Source organism: Podarcis bocagei (assembly GCF_964188305.1).
Source record: "Podarcis bocagei genome assembly, chromosome: 5".
Lineage (NCBI taxonomy): Eukaryota > Metazoa > Chordata > Lepidosauria > Squamata > Lacertidae > Podarcis > Podarcis bocagei.
In genome coordinates, this window is record NC_138129.1 from 53415849 (window position 1) to 53433282 (window position 17434).

The 17434-nt window shown below is 43.8% G+C and overlaps 1 protein-coding gene across 10 annotated transcripts in view; it reads left to right on the forward strand.

Annotated features, from left to right (window-relative positions):
* RNF220 (ring finger protein 220) overlaps positions 1–17434 on the forward strand; it is a 327427-nt gene that overhangs the window by 223722 nt on the left and 86271 nt on the right. For 6 of the 10 annotated variants that reach the window (XM_081195319.1, XM_081195316.1, XM_081195315.1 and 3 more), the window contains 3 exons: positions 1104–1160; positions 3924–3969; positions 17284–17379. In XM_081195319.1, coding sequence (XP_081051445.1) covers positions 1104–1160; positions 3924–3969; positions 17284–17379 — 199 coding nt within the window. The remainder of the gene's footprint in view (positions 1–1103; positions 1161–3923; positions 3970–17283; positions 17380–17434) is intronic. The other 4 variants (XM_081195312.1, XM_081195317.1, XM_081195318.1 and 1 more) reach the window with 1 other exon arrangement.

Sequence of the window (17434 nt, forward strand, 5' to 3'; positions counted from 1 at the left end):
GATTGGTTAGAAAGAAAGAAAATAGTACAAAGAGAGCAAAACTAACTGGAGGGGAATGACATTAAGTAATGGGCAATCCAACACTGGCTTATGCTGGCCAGGGTTTTTTCCCTTTTTTTGTTCGGGTGGCTCCTACTTTTTTTAATTTCCGCTTTGGCATCCCAGCAGACATAGTTGAGGGACCCAATCCTGGTGCCTCCCAGGGGAATGAAAAAGCTGTGAACCTGGCACACCCCTGGCCGCCTCTGACTCAGCCCCAGAACACCCAGTTTGGGGGGCTCCCCACAGTGAAAACATCTCCAGTGAATCTAGGGGTTGGGATTGCTCTCTAAATAGGTAAATATCTCACACATGCCAACACACACAACACACTTCCCTTTGGTAAGGAATTGGATAACTTGGCCTCCTACCTCCCTGAAGTGTGTACAAAAGACCAGCTTTTTGTCAGTGACCCCAAAAAGCGCATTGGTTGCTATTGAGAAGGGAGGTAGAATTGAGGTTGAGATGACTTTTGGTCTTCAATTTTTGAGGAGGCTGTGATTGCAACAAAGAAGCAGTGGTGGCATGGGAAGCTTTGCAGTCCCCAGAAGCCAACACCTTCAAAATACCCTCCTCACTTCGTTTTTCTACACCCAGCCATCTGCCAACAAAAGGCAGATTAAAGCTAGCCAAATTCAATTTCTACTCACTGCTGCCACAGCTCGACATCTGGGGCTAAAGTGTCCCCGACAAAGCGAACATGACAGCCACATTGCTTTTTTGTCACATCCAGTAGCATGTTGATCTTCTAAAAGTCTCATAAAAATTTATTGATGTCTCCCATATTGCTGTGATTGGGAAGAAAAGTGTGTGTGGTGTGTGTGTGTGTGTGTTAATGCTTCTAGAATAGATCTGATTTGATATGTCTTGTTCTATTGTCAGCATCTGTTTAGCAAGGCTTTTTAATACTTTCTGGCTGCCGATCAGTCATCCCTAGCTTGGGATGCCGACTTGCATACAAATTTTATTATTAAGTACAATTCCTTCTCTCCCCACTATCCTCCCCCCCCCCACACCACCCTCCCCTCTACCTATCCACCCATCCATCCATCAACCCCCCCAAGGCTAAGAAGAGGGACCTCCAGCTGTGGGAGCCCTGCAAGCGCAAGACATCAGCTTGGGTAACATATTTCAGAGCCCCATTTTTGCCTGTTGCAGGTGCTTTGTATCAGTAAATCGAATCATGGGGAAATCATTTATTTCCTAATGCTGTTTGTGGCATGTTAGCTGGAGAATTTACATGAGAGAGATTACTTTAATAACCAAAAAAATTACAGTGCGGGGTCTCCCCGCCCCGTCGCCTTTGATATGTAATTGTTTCAAATTTAACCTGTCTGGAGTGAGGGTGAAAGGCATTATTAAATCTGAAGCATCTTGCTCCAGGGAGGGCGGGGAGGGGGAGGATCACCCTAGTGTGAACCTCCTTCCAGCCGTTAAATAGAAATGGAGTGAAATTAACAAATCAACCAAGCAGAGAGAAAGAAGGAATTCCTACAGCCTGGAGAAAGGCCCTTCTAATTTTAGTAATTTGTCTCTCTTTTCTCTGCTCCACATTCTCCTCCTGTGACCCAGTCCTGTGTGATACCTAATGCTCTTCATTCCTGCTAGCGTCTCTGTACATTAATTTTGTTCAAGGGCTGAGATCCATACTGGACCAAGGGTCTCAGGGAAAATGTGAACTGCAGAGAAATGTAACCATTTATATTTAGAAATGTAATTCCTTATCAGGTATCCTCCGACTAATAGGGACTGTAATCCGTCACAGAGCAACAAGGCAGTGTATATGAATGACTGCACCCAGACAGGGTTATACCAGGAAGGTGCCTGTCACATCAGCGTCCCACAGGACGCTAACTTTGCAGCAGGATTTCTGGTCAAACAAAGTGGCAAGTGCTTGTAGAGTTTTCAACCAGTTTCTGTGTCCCATAAGCAGTAAGAGCAGGTGGTAATGCGTTGTGAGACAAGCTATCCACAGCACAGCTAACTACTTTTCTGCATGGCAGGTAGGTCTCTTAATGGTTTCCCAAATCACCTGTTTTTTCAGCACACTTTGGTTTCAGTTTCACCCCTTTACCTGCCTCTCCTGGACTGGGCTGTGGTTTCATCCAAGATCTTGTCTTACCCAACATGGCCAGTTCAAGAAGTCATCAGGGTTGGGAATTTGCCAGGGCCCAGAACCAGTAAGGGGACAACTAACTGAAAGTGAATGCCACCACTTTGACTGTCATTTGCTACTAGGATTGACTAGGTTTGGAAGGGACACTAGAGCAAACCCTTAACTAAGTTGAGGTGTTTTTGTGTTTTTTTAAGAATCTGCCTGAGATTTGCCAAGTGTGTATGCCATTAGTTCTGACTAGTTTGCATGCCTTGCTTCCTTCTGCCCTTCAGGGCTGTGCTTTAGTTCTCCCCACCCCCTCAACAGCTTAATCAGGGTACCATAGAGCTCCCTTTGTGCATCCACTCTGCAATGTGGTAAAGTTCTACCCTTCGCTCCAATCACTAGGTAATACCACTGCTACCCTGCCTATGAGTCTTCTTTAAGCTAGTGGGTGAGCAGCCTTTGATCTTGGGAATGGGGGAATTGCCAGCGAACTCACTCCACTTGCCGCTGGATGCCAGAGCCAGCCTAACCTCTTCTTATTCCCCGTTGGCACAAATCTTTGGAGTAAGTTACCTATTAGCCTGGCTCATGGGTCACAGGCCATAGAGTGCTTTCCAGTTGTTTTGCAAAGCAGTGAAGCCACTGCTGCAATTACAGCTGGACTGCTCACAATGGCAGGTCATGAGGGGAGGATAATTGGCTTTGGAACACCCTGTGGAAGAGGGGACAGCATGAGACAGGCCACATATACAGGAGCCTTGAGAGATGTGGTATTTGAGGGCAATTGTTGCTTTGCCTAGATGAGAGAAATTGGCAGGATCTACTCTTGGGTTCCTATCAGACAAATTTAAGTTAAGAGAAAGCACTGCTGTGGGGGAATGCTTGAGGTATGTCTATCCAATCTTTGAGCAATGGAGTCTTTGGTGTAAAAAGAGTTGTGAATGGATGTGTAGTGGTTTGGGAAGGCCACTGTAACACGGGCATGAGAAACCTCCAGACCATCATGCCTCAGAACCAGATCATGGAGGTCTTTGCAGCCCATGCCCCAACCTAATGGTGTGCCAGCTGCCTCACTCCATGCTCTGCTTCCAGTTTGGTTGCCTTCCTCCCTCCGATCTTGCTGTCCCTCATTCTCCTTCTTCATAAATGAATGAGGAGAGCCAAAGAGAACAAGGAGAGTTATTAAAGGGTCCTTGTCCAAGTTGCCCAAGACGTCTCCAGAAGCTGGAGCCAGTCCAGTTAAATGGCCATGGATTCAAATTGCAACACTATGCATTACTTCTGTTTATGATACTTAATGGTGTATTTTCCCATAGGGCCAGGCCTGCCTCCCTAGTGGACATGGAAAGCTTTATTATGCTACAAGAATAATGTAGGTGTAAAAGGCAGATGCACTTCAGAGCTTCTGTGATACCTAGAGTATGATTTTGGATACAGGAGGTCAACGTTATATCCTTGCTCAGCTTCAGAGTTGACAGGGTAGCACTGAGTGTCACTGTCTCTCAGTCTAATCTGCCTCACAGGGTTTTTGTGAGAACACCAATCCTGCTCTGAAGAAAGGGCAGGATTCAAATGTAATATATAAATAATAGGGATAGAAAGTTGGGTACAGTGTGGTGGTGATGGTCTTCTGTGTGGAAAGTGAGTTCCTAGTTGTCTGGATCTCATCATAGAGGGCTTTACAGCACCAAACCCCCCAAAAAGGTCTGAAAAGTCTTACCTTGTAGAATTTATCTGCCCACTTTCAGTATGGTACTGATACTCTTCTTTTCTCTCTTGACAGTAAGAACTCTATATTGAAGGATGTCATGGCTCCAGGTACTCCCAAGGTAAGTGAGTCAAATTTGGTCACATATTGTTTTCCAATATCCTCCATGCCCCTACAAACACTGTTTCTTGGTCCAATTTGATCTTCCTTTCATAATCTTCATAACAGTATGTGGTATCAAACAGTTGTCTCATCCTGTACACAGACCCTGAAGTTCCCTGGGGAGGGGACAGTCACTTAAGTCTTTATTCCTGCATCCCTCTTTATATTAGTGCCTCAATACGTAGTGGGCATGCTTAGAACCCATTGTAAAACCATTTCAGCGTTCTAAAATACTTCCAGATTTTACTAGAATTGGCCTTTGGGTCCCTGCAATTGGAGATTAAATCATCTTAACTTGTGACCTTCACACTGGGTGCTCTGGAACCAGAGACACTAGTTTGGTGAAGTGGGTGTCTGCAGCAATTCTATCTTCTCTGTCTCCAACCTCCATCTGTAATGTGTTAGGGGTAGGGTGTGCTTAGCTGTGGCTAAACAAATGTGTATGTGGTGGCAAATGCAGGGTCATTGCCGAATAATGTCGGAAGTGGCCCTTAGGACCAAGCAGAAAAACTTTGTAGGTTGTTGTGCCACCTGCTGTCATAGGCTACTAGTAATGTGTGCGCCACACCCTATACAGTGTGGTCTTAGTGCTACTCTGGCAGATCATGAGTTGCTGTTCCTGATTCAGAAACAAACATACACAGCAGAAGCAGGCATGCAAGTAAAAGGGAACACATCAATTAAAAATCAAGAATCTTCTTATTCGCCTTTGTGCCTCACAAGGGAGTAGGAAAGAGCAGCATGAAAAGCAGCTCTTGTACTGTGCATTTTGGTTGTGCTCATTGCTGGATGGTGATAACTCATCTGTCCCAAACACCAAGCCTGAGGAGGCGTTCAATAGGCAGATTAGTTGTTTGGAAGTAAATATAGAGAGTTAGAGACAGTCACCAGATAAGGAAGAAAAAGGCCTTTTCTCCCAGCAGGGATTGAGCCTTTGAAGCTTCAAGCAACAAAGAATCCCATTTGCTTTGAGTGAAGGGATTAAGGCAGGATAGTTGAGGGGTCCTGTGTAACCAAGATCACTTGTCTGCTGTCGCCACATGGCGTCCCCCTCCCTTCACTCTCCCACCATCACCTAAGAACGTTAAGAAGAGGGGGCTTTTGAATTCTTCTTAAAGCCTCTTGGCCTCAGAATTGTTATTCTCAAGTGGCACTTGCTTGAAGAACAGGCCTGCGTGATGCAAAAGGTGCTGCGCTTCTCACTTAATAGCTAGACTAAGTGTAAGTCTGCCTTGGTCTTCAGCTGGTGGGTCAAGATTCCCTATCAAGTCATGGGCTGATCTAAGGTGGGTTGCAACAGCAGTGCTACCACCATTTAAGTATATGGTGAAAAAGAAAGAAAGAAATGGCCCTTAAATATATGTTTAGGTTAAAAGTGGGTACTGGGTCTGAAAAGGATGAAGAGTAGTGGTCTAGAAACACCATTCTCTGACATAGAAGTCCTTCCTCCTCAATCCCTGGTTTGCTGGGATTCTCTATAGTTATTTAGTGGCAAGATAAATGGGTCCCACTCACACGTTTCTGGAAACAATCTTGGCATTGAAAAAGACCTGCAAATTGGCCCTGGAACGATCCAAGATGCCAAAAATTGTGCAAAGAAAATGGGCAAATTTACTTAAATTTCACATTTTATGTAGGCTTGCACATTTTGGATTTTAATTTTCAAAATGGGATCCCCCCCCCCCGCCACTAACAGTTGACTAAAATAAATGTTTGGGTGCAAGTTTTGAGACACAAGGATTATTTGTTGAAGATGCAGTACGTAATGTTTGGTGGGTGCTAAATGCTTGGGTTTAAGAAATGTTAGGATTTAATTAGAACTGGTATGTTAGGACTGGTAATAGCCAGACTTGTGTGTATTTAAATTGTGGGTTAGCCACTGTTAATCCCCTGGAATTAGCATAAGGAATTAGCATATGTGAAGGGTTAATTTACCTAGGCACACTTCCTGGGTTGTGTAATATTCACGAAAGCAACAAGTGTTAATGAAGTCAGTCAGGCTTCTTTGTGAGGTGATGGGCGGTGGGATAAGCAATTAGAGAGATCAGAGGATTAGGTATTAACACAACACAGGATCAAAGGAAATAGGTGTGAGATTACAAATGTGTGGTCTCTTTCTGAGGAGAGTAAAAAAGGAAAGCTGATAAGCTATGGTGTTATTTCCTGTGTTGTGCCCTGCAGTGCAAGAGAGGCTGCAGAGAAAAGGATGGGGCTCTGCTTACCAATGTTGTTACTATGGAATGAGCTGGCAGCTATTGGGATGCTACTGCTGTGAGCCCTACCATTGACAGCTCCAGGTTGTATATATGTGTAAATAAACCATCTATCATAAAGACACTACAGCCGTTGTTGAACCTCATTCCCAAAGGAAACACTAACCCTTGATAAGCATGCCTGAAACCCCGGGAATCTTGCGCAGCCGATTGGAGTGGCATGTAACAGTGCATTGAAGTTTAAAAAGAAGAGAGGGAAGGGGTGGCAGGGAATTCTGATGCGGCATTATTGTTTCTGGTGGTCTGCCCAACCACTAACGTTCCTCTGAGGAGGAAGAGTTTGATGAAGTCTCACAGTGGATAGATTCTTTACTAAATTTTCTCTGTACTTTAAGACAGAAAAGGCACTATATACCTAGATTCCTCCATCAGTGTTCCTGAATCCCTAGTAACAGCTTTGCCATGTACTTCTGTGATGACCTTGGGGAAATCACATAATACCTCAGGGCTTCATCTCTAAAAGTGATAGACGATAAAAGATTAATAATTAAATCTGCTCATTGTGGCTGTAGGGGAGAGGGAGAGACCAGAGAACTGTCCATGTATATTTGAAATATGTCAGCACTTAGGGCTGGTATTCATGTGGGAGAAAGACTGGGAAAAAGATTGGGTAGTTGTAATTAAGTTTGGAAACATATCCACTAAGGCTGTGATCCTAAGTATACTTTATTGGAAGTGAGCATTATTGAAATCAATTAGTCTTACTTCCAAGCACATAGATTTAAGAACAGAATTCCTTCCTTCCTGTCAACCAACAAACCAAATGGATTTCCACATATTCCACATATTTCCACAATATATTCCACATATTGAAAACTCACAGGAGACGTGGAAGACACTCTGGTGCTGGTTTTTAAAAACTAGTTCGAACATAACCATATAGCGTGCATGACAGATTATCTGTGTGCTCTAGGCTGAAATGAGGTTTAGTTCTGACTTCTGTGACCAAAGTTGAGTGGAAAATAGTATCAAGAAACACCTTTCTTGAGATTCAAGGAGGATGTCATAGCTCAGTAGTAGAACACATGTTTTGCATGTAAAATGTCCCAGGTTCAGTCTCTGGCAGGGATGGCAATGAACCACTGGCAGTCAGACTGTAGACAATGGGCTTACCCTAACTTCCTCTTCTATCACTGTCTTTCCCCCAGGGGAGGGGGCACTTATTAGTGTTCTAACAGAGCAAACAGCAAGGGGTGGGCAAACAAAAATGCTCAGGCACCAGTGGCGGAGTGTAAGCCAGTGCTACCTGGGATGGGTGCGTGGGGCGTGCCCCCCAGGGGGCGGTGCACAGAGGACAGCCTCCCATGTGCCAGTGTCCAGGGGATAAGAAGAACATGGAAGCTGCCACCTACTCTCCTCCTACTCTTCGCCGCTGGATCAGGCCTGACCCAGGGGCAGAGCTGTGGCCAGGCACGAGCGCAGCAGCCAAGGCGCAGCTCCTTCTCACATGGAGCCAGGCTCTAATGAAGGAGCCTGCAGTGGGGGTGCCCGTTTGCACCGAGGGCCACCCCCCCAATGCTATGCCTATGCCAGGCACAGAACTTTAAAGTGCAGACCTGTGCCTGGGAAAATTGGGGCAAATAAGTGTGCAAAAGCCCAGAGAGCAAAGTTATTGGGATTCCTTGCATGGCACCATGCTAGCATGGTCAAGTCTTTGCCTTTCCCAGCTTTCATTGAGGCATAGAGAACCATGCAGTGTTCTCTGGTGTAACTCAAACAGTGGTTCAAATTGCCAGAAGCTGAAGTTGGCTTTCCTCCTTAAGTGCTGCTGTGGCTTCCTGAAGACAAACAGACAAAGGAGCCAGTGGGAGTATGTGAGTTTACTGGGCATTGGGAAAGTGTCAGAGAATAAAAGATGCTGGTGGTGTCCGCGTCTTGAGATGCTGAGACCACTGGTGCTGTTACAAAGCCCCGCAAAAGCTGGTATCACTCATTGCATTCGGGTTACAGTTCCCAAGTGATAACAGCTATTAGCAACACTTTGACTGCTTCCCCACCATGCAGGGGAGGGCAGGAGACAGAAAACATGTCAAGCCATCACCTCCATGTTAAGTGATAAGTACCTATTTAGATGGCAGAGTTAAAGTCCAACGCATCAGGCAGGAAACACTTTGCGCAGGAGAGAAGGGAAAGGCCAGAGCGAGATGTAAAAAGCAGGGTTAGGGTATTTGTTGTGCTGACAGCAGCTGTGATTGATTGTTTAAGAGAAATAAACTGCCTGTGTTTTCGGGGCTATCAAAAAGCAGGAGCCCAGCACTTAATAGTCTCAAATGGGTGGCCTTGAAAGGAAACAAAGTGTCACTGCTGCCGGCTCACCGCTTCCCAGTGCTGACATCTGACCTGTCTCTGAGACAGGGAGGGGATAGTTTTAGGAGAGGCAGCAATGAGCGTATGCTACAATCTTGATGTGTTTTCTTGGCCGTGGGCTGCTCCCAAATCATAGGTGTCCCTCGCCTTGTGCTTGCTTCCACCCATGTCCCTGGGGTCAGCATGGCACACTCACATGTTTATGTGAGCACATACATGTATACATCTGACATGCATGGGCACTTCTTATACACATACACACAGAGTGAGCAGTCATTCACCTAGCCCAGGCATGGCCAGGCTTGCACAGACTGGTTCGTTTTTTTTACCAGCACTTTGAGCTCCTGCAACCAGTACCAGAGGCAAAAGGATGGCTCCAGGGAAGAAACCAGTTACCTATCTCTACTGCCCCACACCTACCCTGGCCACTTTAGTCTTGCATATCCAAGTACAAATATCTGAACTCTGCAGTAACTCTTTGACCCTAGCACCTCAGTTTAAGGTTTCTGCTATTGCTGATGTTAAATAACTGAGAGGCAGAACCTCCTGCTGATCTACTATGTGATCTGGCTATCTACCAGTAGATTCTGATATACCTTCTAACATGCAGATGATAAAACAATTTCAAAACACTCATGAGTTTTTCTTGCCTGTGCGCATGAACACATAGGTGCTCTCACAATCATTTGGAGATATATTCAAGAGCACCAAGATATATCGTGTATGTGGACCTATACCTCATTTACACTACCCAAGTTTTTGGGATGGGTGAGTAGAGGTAAGGAGGGATTTTCTTGCTCTCTTGTCTCCCACAACAGATACGAGTGGCAGAGTAGATAAAGGGAAGGGGAACTGGTAAGCAGCCATTGTCATTGTCCTCCTCTTCCTTCATTTGAAAGAGTCTCAACCCCACCTCTCCCTTCCTATTTTACCTGTGGCTCCCAAAGTGGCCCATTCCTATATCTTTTTCCTTGCTGAAGAGGTGCTGTAACCTCTTGAAAGAGAGCACAGATATCCCTGTTTGCAATGAGGATGTCTCATGCTGTCCCCTTCCGTTCAAGCTTAGTGACCTCTTGACTCCCTCCCCATTTCCAGCTCCCCTGCAAGAGGGGCCTCCCCACCCCCATCAACAAGCATTTTGAAGCAAGTTGTGTTCGCTCGAAAGTGACATTTTAACAATCACAGTTGCAACATCCTATATGAGCTTATTGGTTTCAGTAACCTGATAGCAGTTTATCCAGTGTTATTGTCAAACAAATTATTACAAAACATCTAGTCAAACTAACTATTTATGGCTTGCAGAGAAAGAAACCTTGGAGGTAACTGTTGCTCTGCCTTTCTAACTGGTTGAGGTGGTTACTTTGTTAACAGGAGTATTTAGGCTGACTTTTCTGGGTAGGAGCACCATATACCACAAAACCAAAAGACTCAGGGCTCATCCCCACTTCCTCTTGTCCTGCTACTTTCTTTCGGGGGAAACCAATCTTTAGTACTCAATTGGAGCAAGTGGCAATTTGGGTTTGCTCCTATAGAACTTTAAAGAGAGGGGTCTTGCAGGGAAAGCTCTGGAGCAAAAAAAACAGCGCTCAGATATAAGCTATGAGTTCTGTGTAATAACTTTGGACTGTGTGTGCACATTGCTGCTTTCTTCAGCTCCAGTGTGCTCCCACCCCTGGTGTTTGAAGGGAAAGGATTGTGGCAAGGGGAAAACTGCTCAAACCCATGCCTAGAAAGTATGGCTCAAGCAGAAAACTGTTCAGATCTGTGCTTTCCAGGCACAGGACAAGCAGAAGTGTGGATGAGCCCTGAAACGGCAAATAGTACAGTATCAGAAAAAAGCAGCATTAATGTCTGAAAGCCTGCATAAACACAAACAGCCAAGTTTTAACCTGATGTCTAAATAGCTTCTTAAACTTTACAATGTCAATTTATAGCACTTTTTCTGACTTTGTCAAGAGTTCACTTTGGTTGCCATTGATAATAATTTTCCCTCTTCCAATCTCAGTACACAGAATTGTATGGGGGCAGTCATTTTTACATAGGGGCAGTCATTTTTCTCTCTGTACAATTCACTCTGAGTGCAGCATCAAGCTATGTTGCTCTCAGGGGGACTTGCTGTATTGTATTCAAAGTGTGCAGTGGTGAAAAGGAAGGTGCCCCATGCACTACTAGCTGCTCCAGAGTGTGAGCAGCTACGTTACCCAGGGCTTTTTAAAGGGCAGGGGGAAAAAATACCATACAGAAATGTTGCTGTAGTCATTGGACGCCTCTTAAAGGGATCTACAGAATCGAGTGGATTCATGATCCGATCCTGGTTATGATCCATACAGATAAAACTTCTGCAGATTCCTTCCCTTTCATATATGACAAAAAGAGTACACTAGTTTCGGATTGACTAAAGCTGCTGTTTAAGGATACGTTAGCCTTGTGCAAAGGGATACTCTTTATTGAGAATCCACAACTTTCCTTGACAACCCAGTCCCAGTTTTTAATCACTTTACCCTGCTGAACAAACTGCACCTTAATTTCTACTTTCAATCTGTCCAGTAGTGCTCTCTCCTTGTGCTTTCTGTTGCATATTATAACTGATATTTCTCTCTTAGCTTGTTCTTCAAAGGGGGATTTGTCAAGTTCGAAAGCATTAGAGCAGAAGCAGAGAAGAAAGACCCCGTTATTCCTATGAGCTAAGTAGGTTGTTGCTTGGAAGCTGGCAGGGGAGGGAAGCGAGGGTGAGAGCAAGCCTTGGACAAGATTGATGGCCTCGTTGCCATTAAGAAAAAAATTAGCCGGTGGCGGCTATCATATTAAAGGGTGAAGAAGCCGTGAATTATTTTCTTAAAGATCTTATCGCTTACAATGATAATTTTACCTTCCAAAAGGCCACTTTTAATGAGGCGAGCCAGGCAAAAAGTCATGATTTAATGCCAGATTTTTTTTCCCAAACACATTTTACTGCTTTTTTGTCCATGTTTAAAAAGCACCGGTGACCTTTTTTTATTTAGCGTGCCCCAGGTGTAATGCTGAGGCTGATCCTCTTAGGGTTTATAACCTCAACAGAGAGTGCCTTTACCCAACGGAGGGATGATTTAAAGGAAGGCTAGAAATATGAGGCCTCACTGGTACTCGCACAAGTCTCTTGCTCTGCCTTTCCAGAGTGAAATGGTGGCTTGCCTTGGAAATGGTATAGGGAAAGGAGCTCTCGCTGAGAAGGGTTTGGTCAGGTTGTTGGTTGCTATTACAGATTAGTGCTTGGGAAGGAGGGGAGGGCTGGACTTCAGGGTGCTGGTCTTGCACAATTAGCACAATTACCAATACATCTGCATCCTCCATACTAGATTGCAGAGTAGGTTAATATAACTAAAAAGCTCCATTGCTATGTAGAAGACAAAGCCAAGAGAAATCTAGGGTGAAATTCAACATCTTGCTATTGCAAACATTCTGTCTCCACAAGTATATCAGCTGGCCAGAGAGAACAATTCCCCCTCCCCATATGCTATTCTGGGTTCTTCTTACCCTCCCCCCCAGCCAATTTCACAGTGGGAATAGTGGGAGGAAAGCCCTATTGCAGAGGCCTTCAACTGATGGGGTTTGTTAGGTAAATCCTGCCCCCCCCCATATTTGGGCAATCTTCAGTGGTTCCAATATTTTTGGTGACTTGGAAGCATTTATTCTCCATGACATTTTGGTGCCATTCCACTGGTTCGATTCAAGAGACAAAGGAGAAATACAATATTATATTCAATTAACAGCGTTCTCTGCTTTTTGATTTCAACCATTTTGCTAGGAATGTCAAGTTTCTTTGAGACGACAGGAAAGATGACCCAGTATTGAGAGTGTCCAGGGGGCATGAGGAGACATAATTTTTCCTTGTAGAGAGTAACTCCCTAGGGAACAAAGGCTGCTGGTGTATCACAGGGTCCAATGACAAGAGTTCAGGTTGCCTTTTGTGGGTTTTTTGTGGGGTGGGTTGAATTGACTGGCTTATTTCTTTTTTTAAAAAAACCTTCATGATTATAGTGTCAATAGTTGTATAGTGTATAGTTGTCCTGTACCATTGGGTTAATTGATTTGGAGGGTTGAGGATTTGATGAAATTCTCCAACACTTTTGTTTATTTAGAAACTCAGGGATGGGGAACCTGTAGCCCTCTAGATGTTTTTGGACTCCAGCTCCCAATAGCCCCAGCCAGCATGGCTAATGGTCAAGAGAGCCAGTGTGGTGTAGTGGTTAAGAGCGGTAGTCTCGTTATCTGGGGAACCGGGTTCGCGTCTCCGCTCCTCCACCTGCAGCTGCTGGGTGACCTTGGGCCAGTCACACTTCTCTGAAGTCTCTCAGCCCCACTCACCTCACAGAGTGTTTGTTGTGGGGGAGGAAGGGAAAGGAGAATGTTAGCCGCTTTGAGACTCCTGAAGGGGAGTGAAAGGCGGGATATCAAATCCAAACTCTTCTTCTTCTTCTTCTTCTTCTTCTTCTTCTTCTTCTTCAAGGATAATAGCTGTTTTAGTCTAGGAAAACCAGAAAGGCCTCAGGTTCATACTCTGCCCTCAGTTAGGTAGACTAAGTACAGATTATCTCCTGTTTTGGCCCATTGTCTGCATGAAGAAAGAGGTTTTCTGGGGAGAGCATGAGCTGGCACCTAATTTTTAAAAGTAGATGTGCATCCATACCTTCTCCTTCAGGATTTTCTTTTCAAACAAAAATGCAGGAAAACAGACTCCATGCAGGAATAAGAACTTGCCCTTAAGGGAACCCAGGGTCCATTGGCCACATTAGAATGGGCCCAGTTAACATTTCGATCACAATCCACAGGTTGAAGAACACTGCTCATTAGTCAAGAGGTTATGTGACCTCAAATTGTTATTCTTTTGATTCAGAAAAGTGCAAATTGTAAGCACTAAAACAATGGACATTTTGTATTTTCTGGTGGCAGACAATGTGCCACAAATAAAGACTTAATCTTCCTCTCCCTCAATCTATCACCCACCCATCCATTCCTTCTTCTTGTTTCTTCTTCACCCTCGAATCCATTTTTTACCCGCTATCAAAAAGATGGTTGTGGTGTCATTGGGGTGACCCACCTTTGATCAAATCTGAGTCCAGCTTTGAGCACAATCTACCAGCCAACAACCAAACACTAATGCTGGTAGGGAGGAGGGAGATGGGCATTTAAAGCTGACAAGATTTCTAATTCTAAACCTTCTGCTCCCATTCCTCCCCCTTCATCCCATCTATGTGCCTGATAATCCTCCTGACGCAGCCTAAATGGAGAAGCAGTTGCCATTCCACCTTGGTGAAATGAGAAACACAAATGAAGTGCAGTTTGGTGCTAGAGCAGGGGCTTGACTCACTGATACAGTGTTTAACATGCTGCCGAGGTATTTAGAATAGAACCGCTTGCTACCATTTTAAGAAGACAGTTTATTCATCTAAACGGCAAGCGTATGTAGAAGAGGGTCTGAGATTGACGTCTTTGGGATTAGTTTAGCCCTGCATTTTTTCTGGAGGTCGTTGTCATGGTGCTCAGGAGGTTTGCCGAATAAATGGGGCCAGTGTTCTTCTTGGGACCACATGCTAAAAACTAATACATAACGTTTAATTTACTGTCTCCGTAGCTAGCCCAGCCATTTTTCAGATAATAATATTGGATTAGAGCGACTTGCAAGGGTGGATGGGAGTGGGCAGGCAGGCATGTGGGGGCTGATGAGGAGCAATGAGAGTCGTTGTTGAGGTTCCTTGAAGCAGAGTCGATGGCTTGTGCACTTTTATTTCTTCACAGAAGCAAATTGAAAAGGGAAGTATCTTTAACTCCTGCGATCAGGGTGTTACATGCAATCTGAGAAAGAAGGCAAGGGTTTACATTGCAACCAGAGCCCTCCCTGATGTCAAAATATTGTATCTATCCTATTATGATATGGGGAGAAGGATCCCATCCTTTAGCTTCAAATTTTATTTTGCTATCTTGGCCCTTTTTGATACAAAGATGGTCACATTTTTGCAAGGTGGGTACTTCTCTGAAAATTGTTTCTTGCTGCAGTTAGAAGACCAGGGTATTTGTTCCTCAAATGATTGGTTCGTGTAGGATTTTATAAACATTGTTCTATTTGCCTATTTATTTAATAAACTTACACCCCTCTTTTTCAAATAAATTATAATAAACTACATGATCACAAAACACAAGGAAACATTAGTTAAAACAGCAAAAAAGTAACAGTTTTCACCCCCTGCCAAAGTGACCACTGCATTATCTCAAAAGACAGGGGCTTTCAGCTGTCACAAACTTTTTTGGTTTTAAAGTGTCTGTGTATATGACTAATCTGAGCTGAAGTTGAATCAGTCCAGATTATAAATCCAAACCCAATCATAAGGCTGTGGTAAGTTTAGTGAGGAGCTGTTGGTCAGTTTTTGTACATTACACACCAGCCCAGAGAAGTTAATGTAATTGGGTTGGCAAATTTCCTAGAAAATAGGCTAATAGCCATTGACATGCAAATATGTGCACATTTTAAGTGGTTCACTACTTAGCTGAGCTTATTTTACAGAGCTCAGATGGTTTGGAGTGGGTGGGCACCTTGCCTGGGGTCACCACTGGGGATGGGGGATAATCCAGTGGCAACAGAGAAGTGGGTGATATGAGGCTAGGCTGGTTCAGAAAGGCTTTGGGTTGGTTTTTTTTTTTAGAAAAGTGGTCTGAATAGAGTTACTTAGAGAGTTATCAGCTGGATTAATGGGAATGAGAAGAAGACTATTTCAAGTATAACAAGCAGCCTTGTAAATTACACAAAAATGGAAGTCAAATGAGACAACCTGTTTGTTTGTTTGTTTGTTTGTTTGTTTGTTTGTTTGTTTGCTCCCCTAAAGGGCAGCTGAGAAACTATAGGATTGGCAGAAGGGCCACAATGCTAACAGAGAGGGAGTCCAGCTGCCCAACTGACCACCAGTGAGTCAGAAAGCTCCACCAATAACACTGTCCCACTGACAGTGTTTTGTGAATGATAAAGACCAAAGCAGGACATGATCAAAGGTAGCAGGGGAGGGTGTAGATCCACAGGATACTAAGCTCCATCATTATCGTGACATATTCCCCTCCCAAGAAAGAAAGAGTTCCTGAAACGTCCTGGAACTAAAATTGTGGTTAATGAGGGGGGAAGAAGAGTGAAAAAAGAAAAAGCTATCTCCTGTTGCTGAGCATGTGAGCTACACCTGCTCACCTGCTGTTTGTCAGTGACCACTGATTTTTTTTTGGGGGGGGGGCTGCACTCCACCTGAAAATGAGAATATTTGCACAAATGACAAAGCATATGCAAATATATGTAAATGGGTGGAGAGTCAAATCAACATATAGTGAGCCCAGAAAATCCTGTTAGCATCCCTGTTCTCAGTAAATGAACCTCCTTAAAATATTGTCAAAGCGCTCTATCATTTCCCATAAATCTTTTTTGTGAATGGAATTTATACCTCTGCCATTGCTCTGAAGTTTGCACAGTACTGATAACCTTCACAATTTCAAGTAAACTGCTGACCATTTTGCCTGCATAGCTTGTGGTAAAAGAAAGGAAATGTCTGTGTTATTTGGGATATTTCTGAGATTAACAGGAAATCCTATAATTAGAAAAAGGTTTAATAATATACTAATATTTGTAATTACTGAATGGATCTATGCAGTTGAATAGTGTTTGACACCAAATGCTTCTTCTGATTGTGCATTACTGCTTTTATGTCTTTTTGAGTACATTTTCTGAGAGGTTTTCATGCACGTTAAAAGTTAGCAGTGCAACTGAAGTGCCTTCGCTTGTATCCCTGTTTAAACCCTCAGATAGTATTTCAGTGGCTAAGATAATGCAAATAAAAAAGTTTTCTTTAACAAAAGCAATATTTAGCACGGGCTTATTAGGGAGCCTCATATGTGGTCATTTGACCAAGGCACTGCTCACCTTTATCTTATGAATTTTTGGTGGCATCTTTCTTGTCCAGGTGCAGAAGATAGTATTGCACATTCTTTTATAATCCCAGGTGATGTATACTTTACCTGTATGTATAATTATGTAGTTTCCCAATGTGTATGCCAGTGATACTGGAATGGAGATGATGGGGGAACATTATTTCATACAGTGCCTTTCACTTAACCCAACAATTCCAAGTTGCTGTCTTTACTTTTTCCAAATCATCTCTCTTTGCCTAATGGGCAGTAGTTACTGCAAGATGTAGTTGTGTACTGGTGTTTCTATGTCATGACTGCCAGTGTTGTTCTTCAGTGATGTATTTCCATGTGAGAGATACAAAGCTAAATAATACAGCTACCTCTGCCACTAACACAAACTTAGGAGCACAATGGAGGACAGAGGAGGGGCAATGCTCATGCATCCATTCCTAACCATAGGCACTGTATGCAAGCCACCACACATGAGGCCCAGAAATGATATTCTTGTTTGTCCCATACTGGGTGACAGGTTTGGCATGAACAGGTGAATATTTAGCTCTCTTAATGACTTCCTGCTTCATTCTCAAAAACCTTCTCAAGAGTTATGTCCATCTAACTTAGAAGATGTCCCTCTTTATAGCTGGTTGTTGGTGATCATGTTTTCTTAATTAGCATTTTTTGCTATTACATATCACACATCCTTCTACGCTTCCTCTTGAGAACAAGGAACACTTTGCATTGTTAACTGCTTCTCCCTTTCCCCGCTTCTTCCACAGTCAATTTTGTTGTCAGCCTCAATCAAGCGAGAAGGAGACTCTCCAACGGCATCACCTCACTCCTCAGATGATATCCATCACTCAGACAGATACCAGGTGAGAGAGCAACCAGGAGGACTCAGCTGATGACTGGAAACCAGGAGTTACTAAG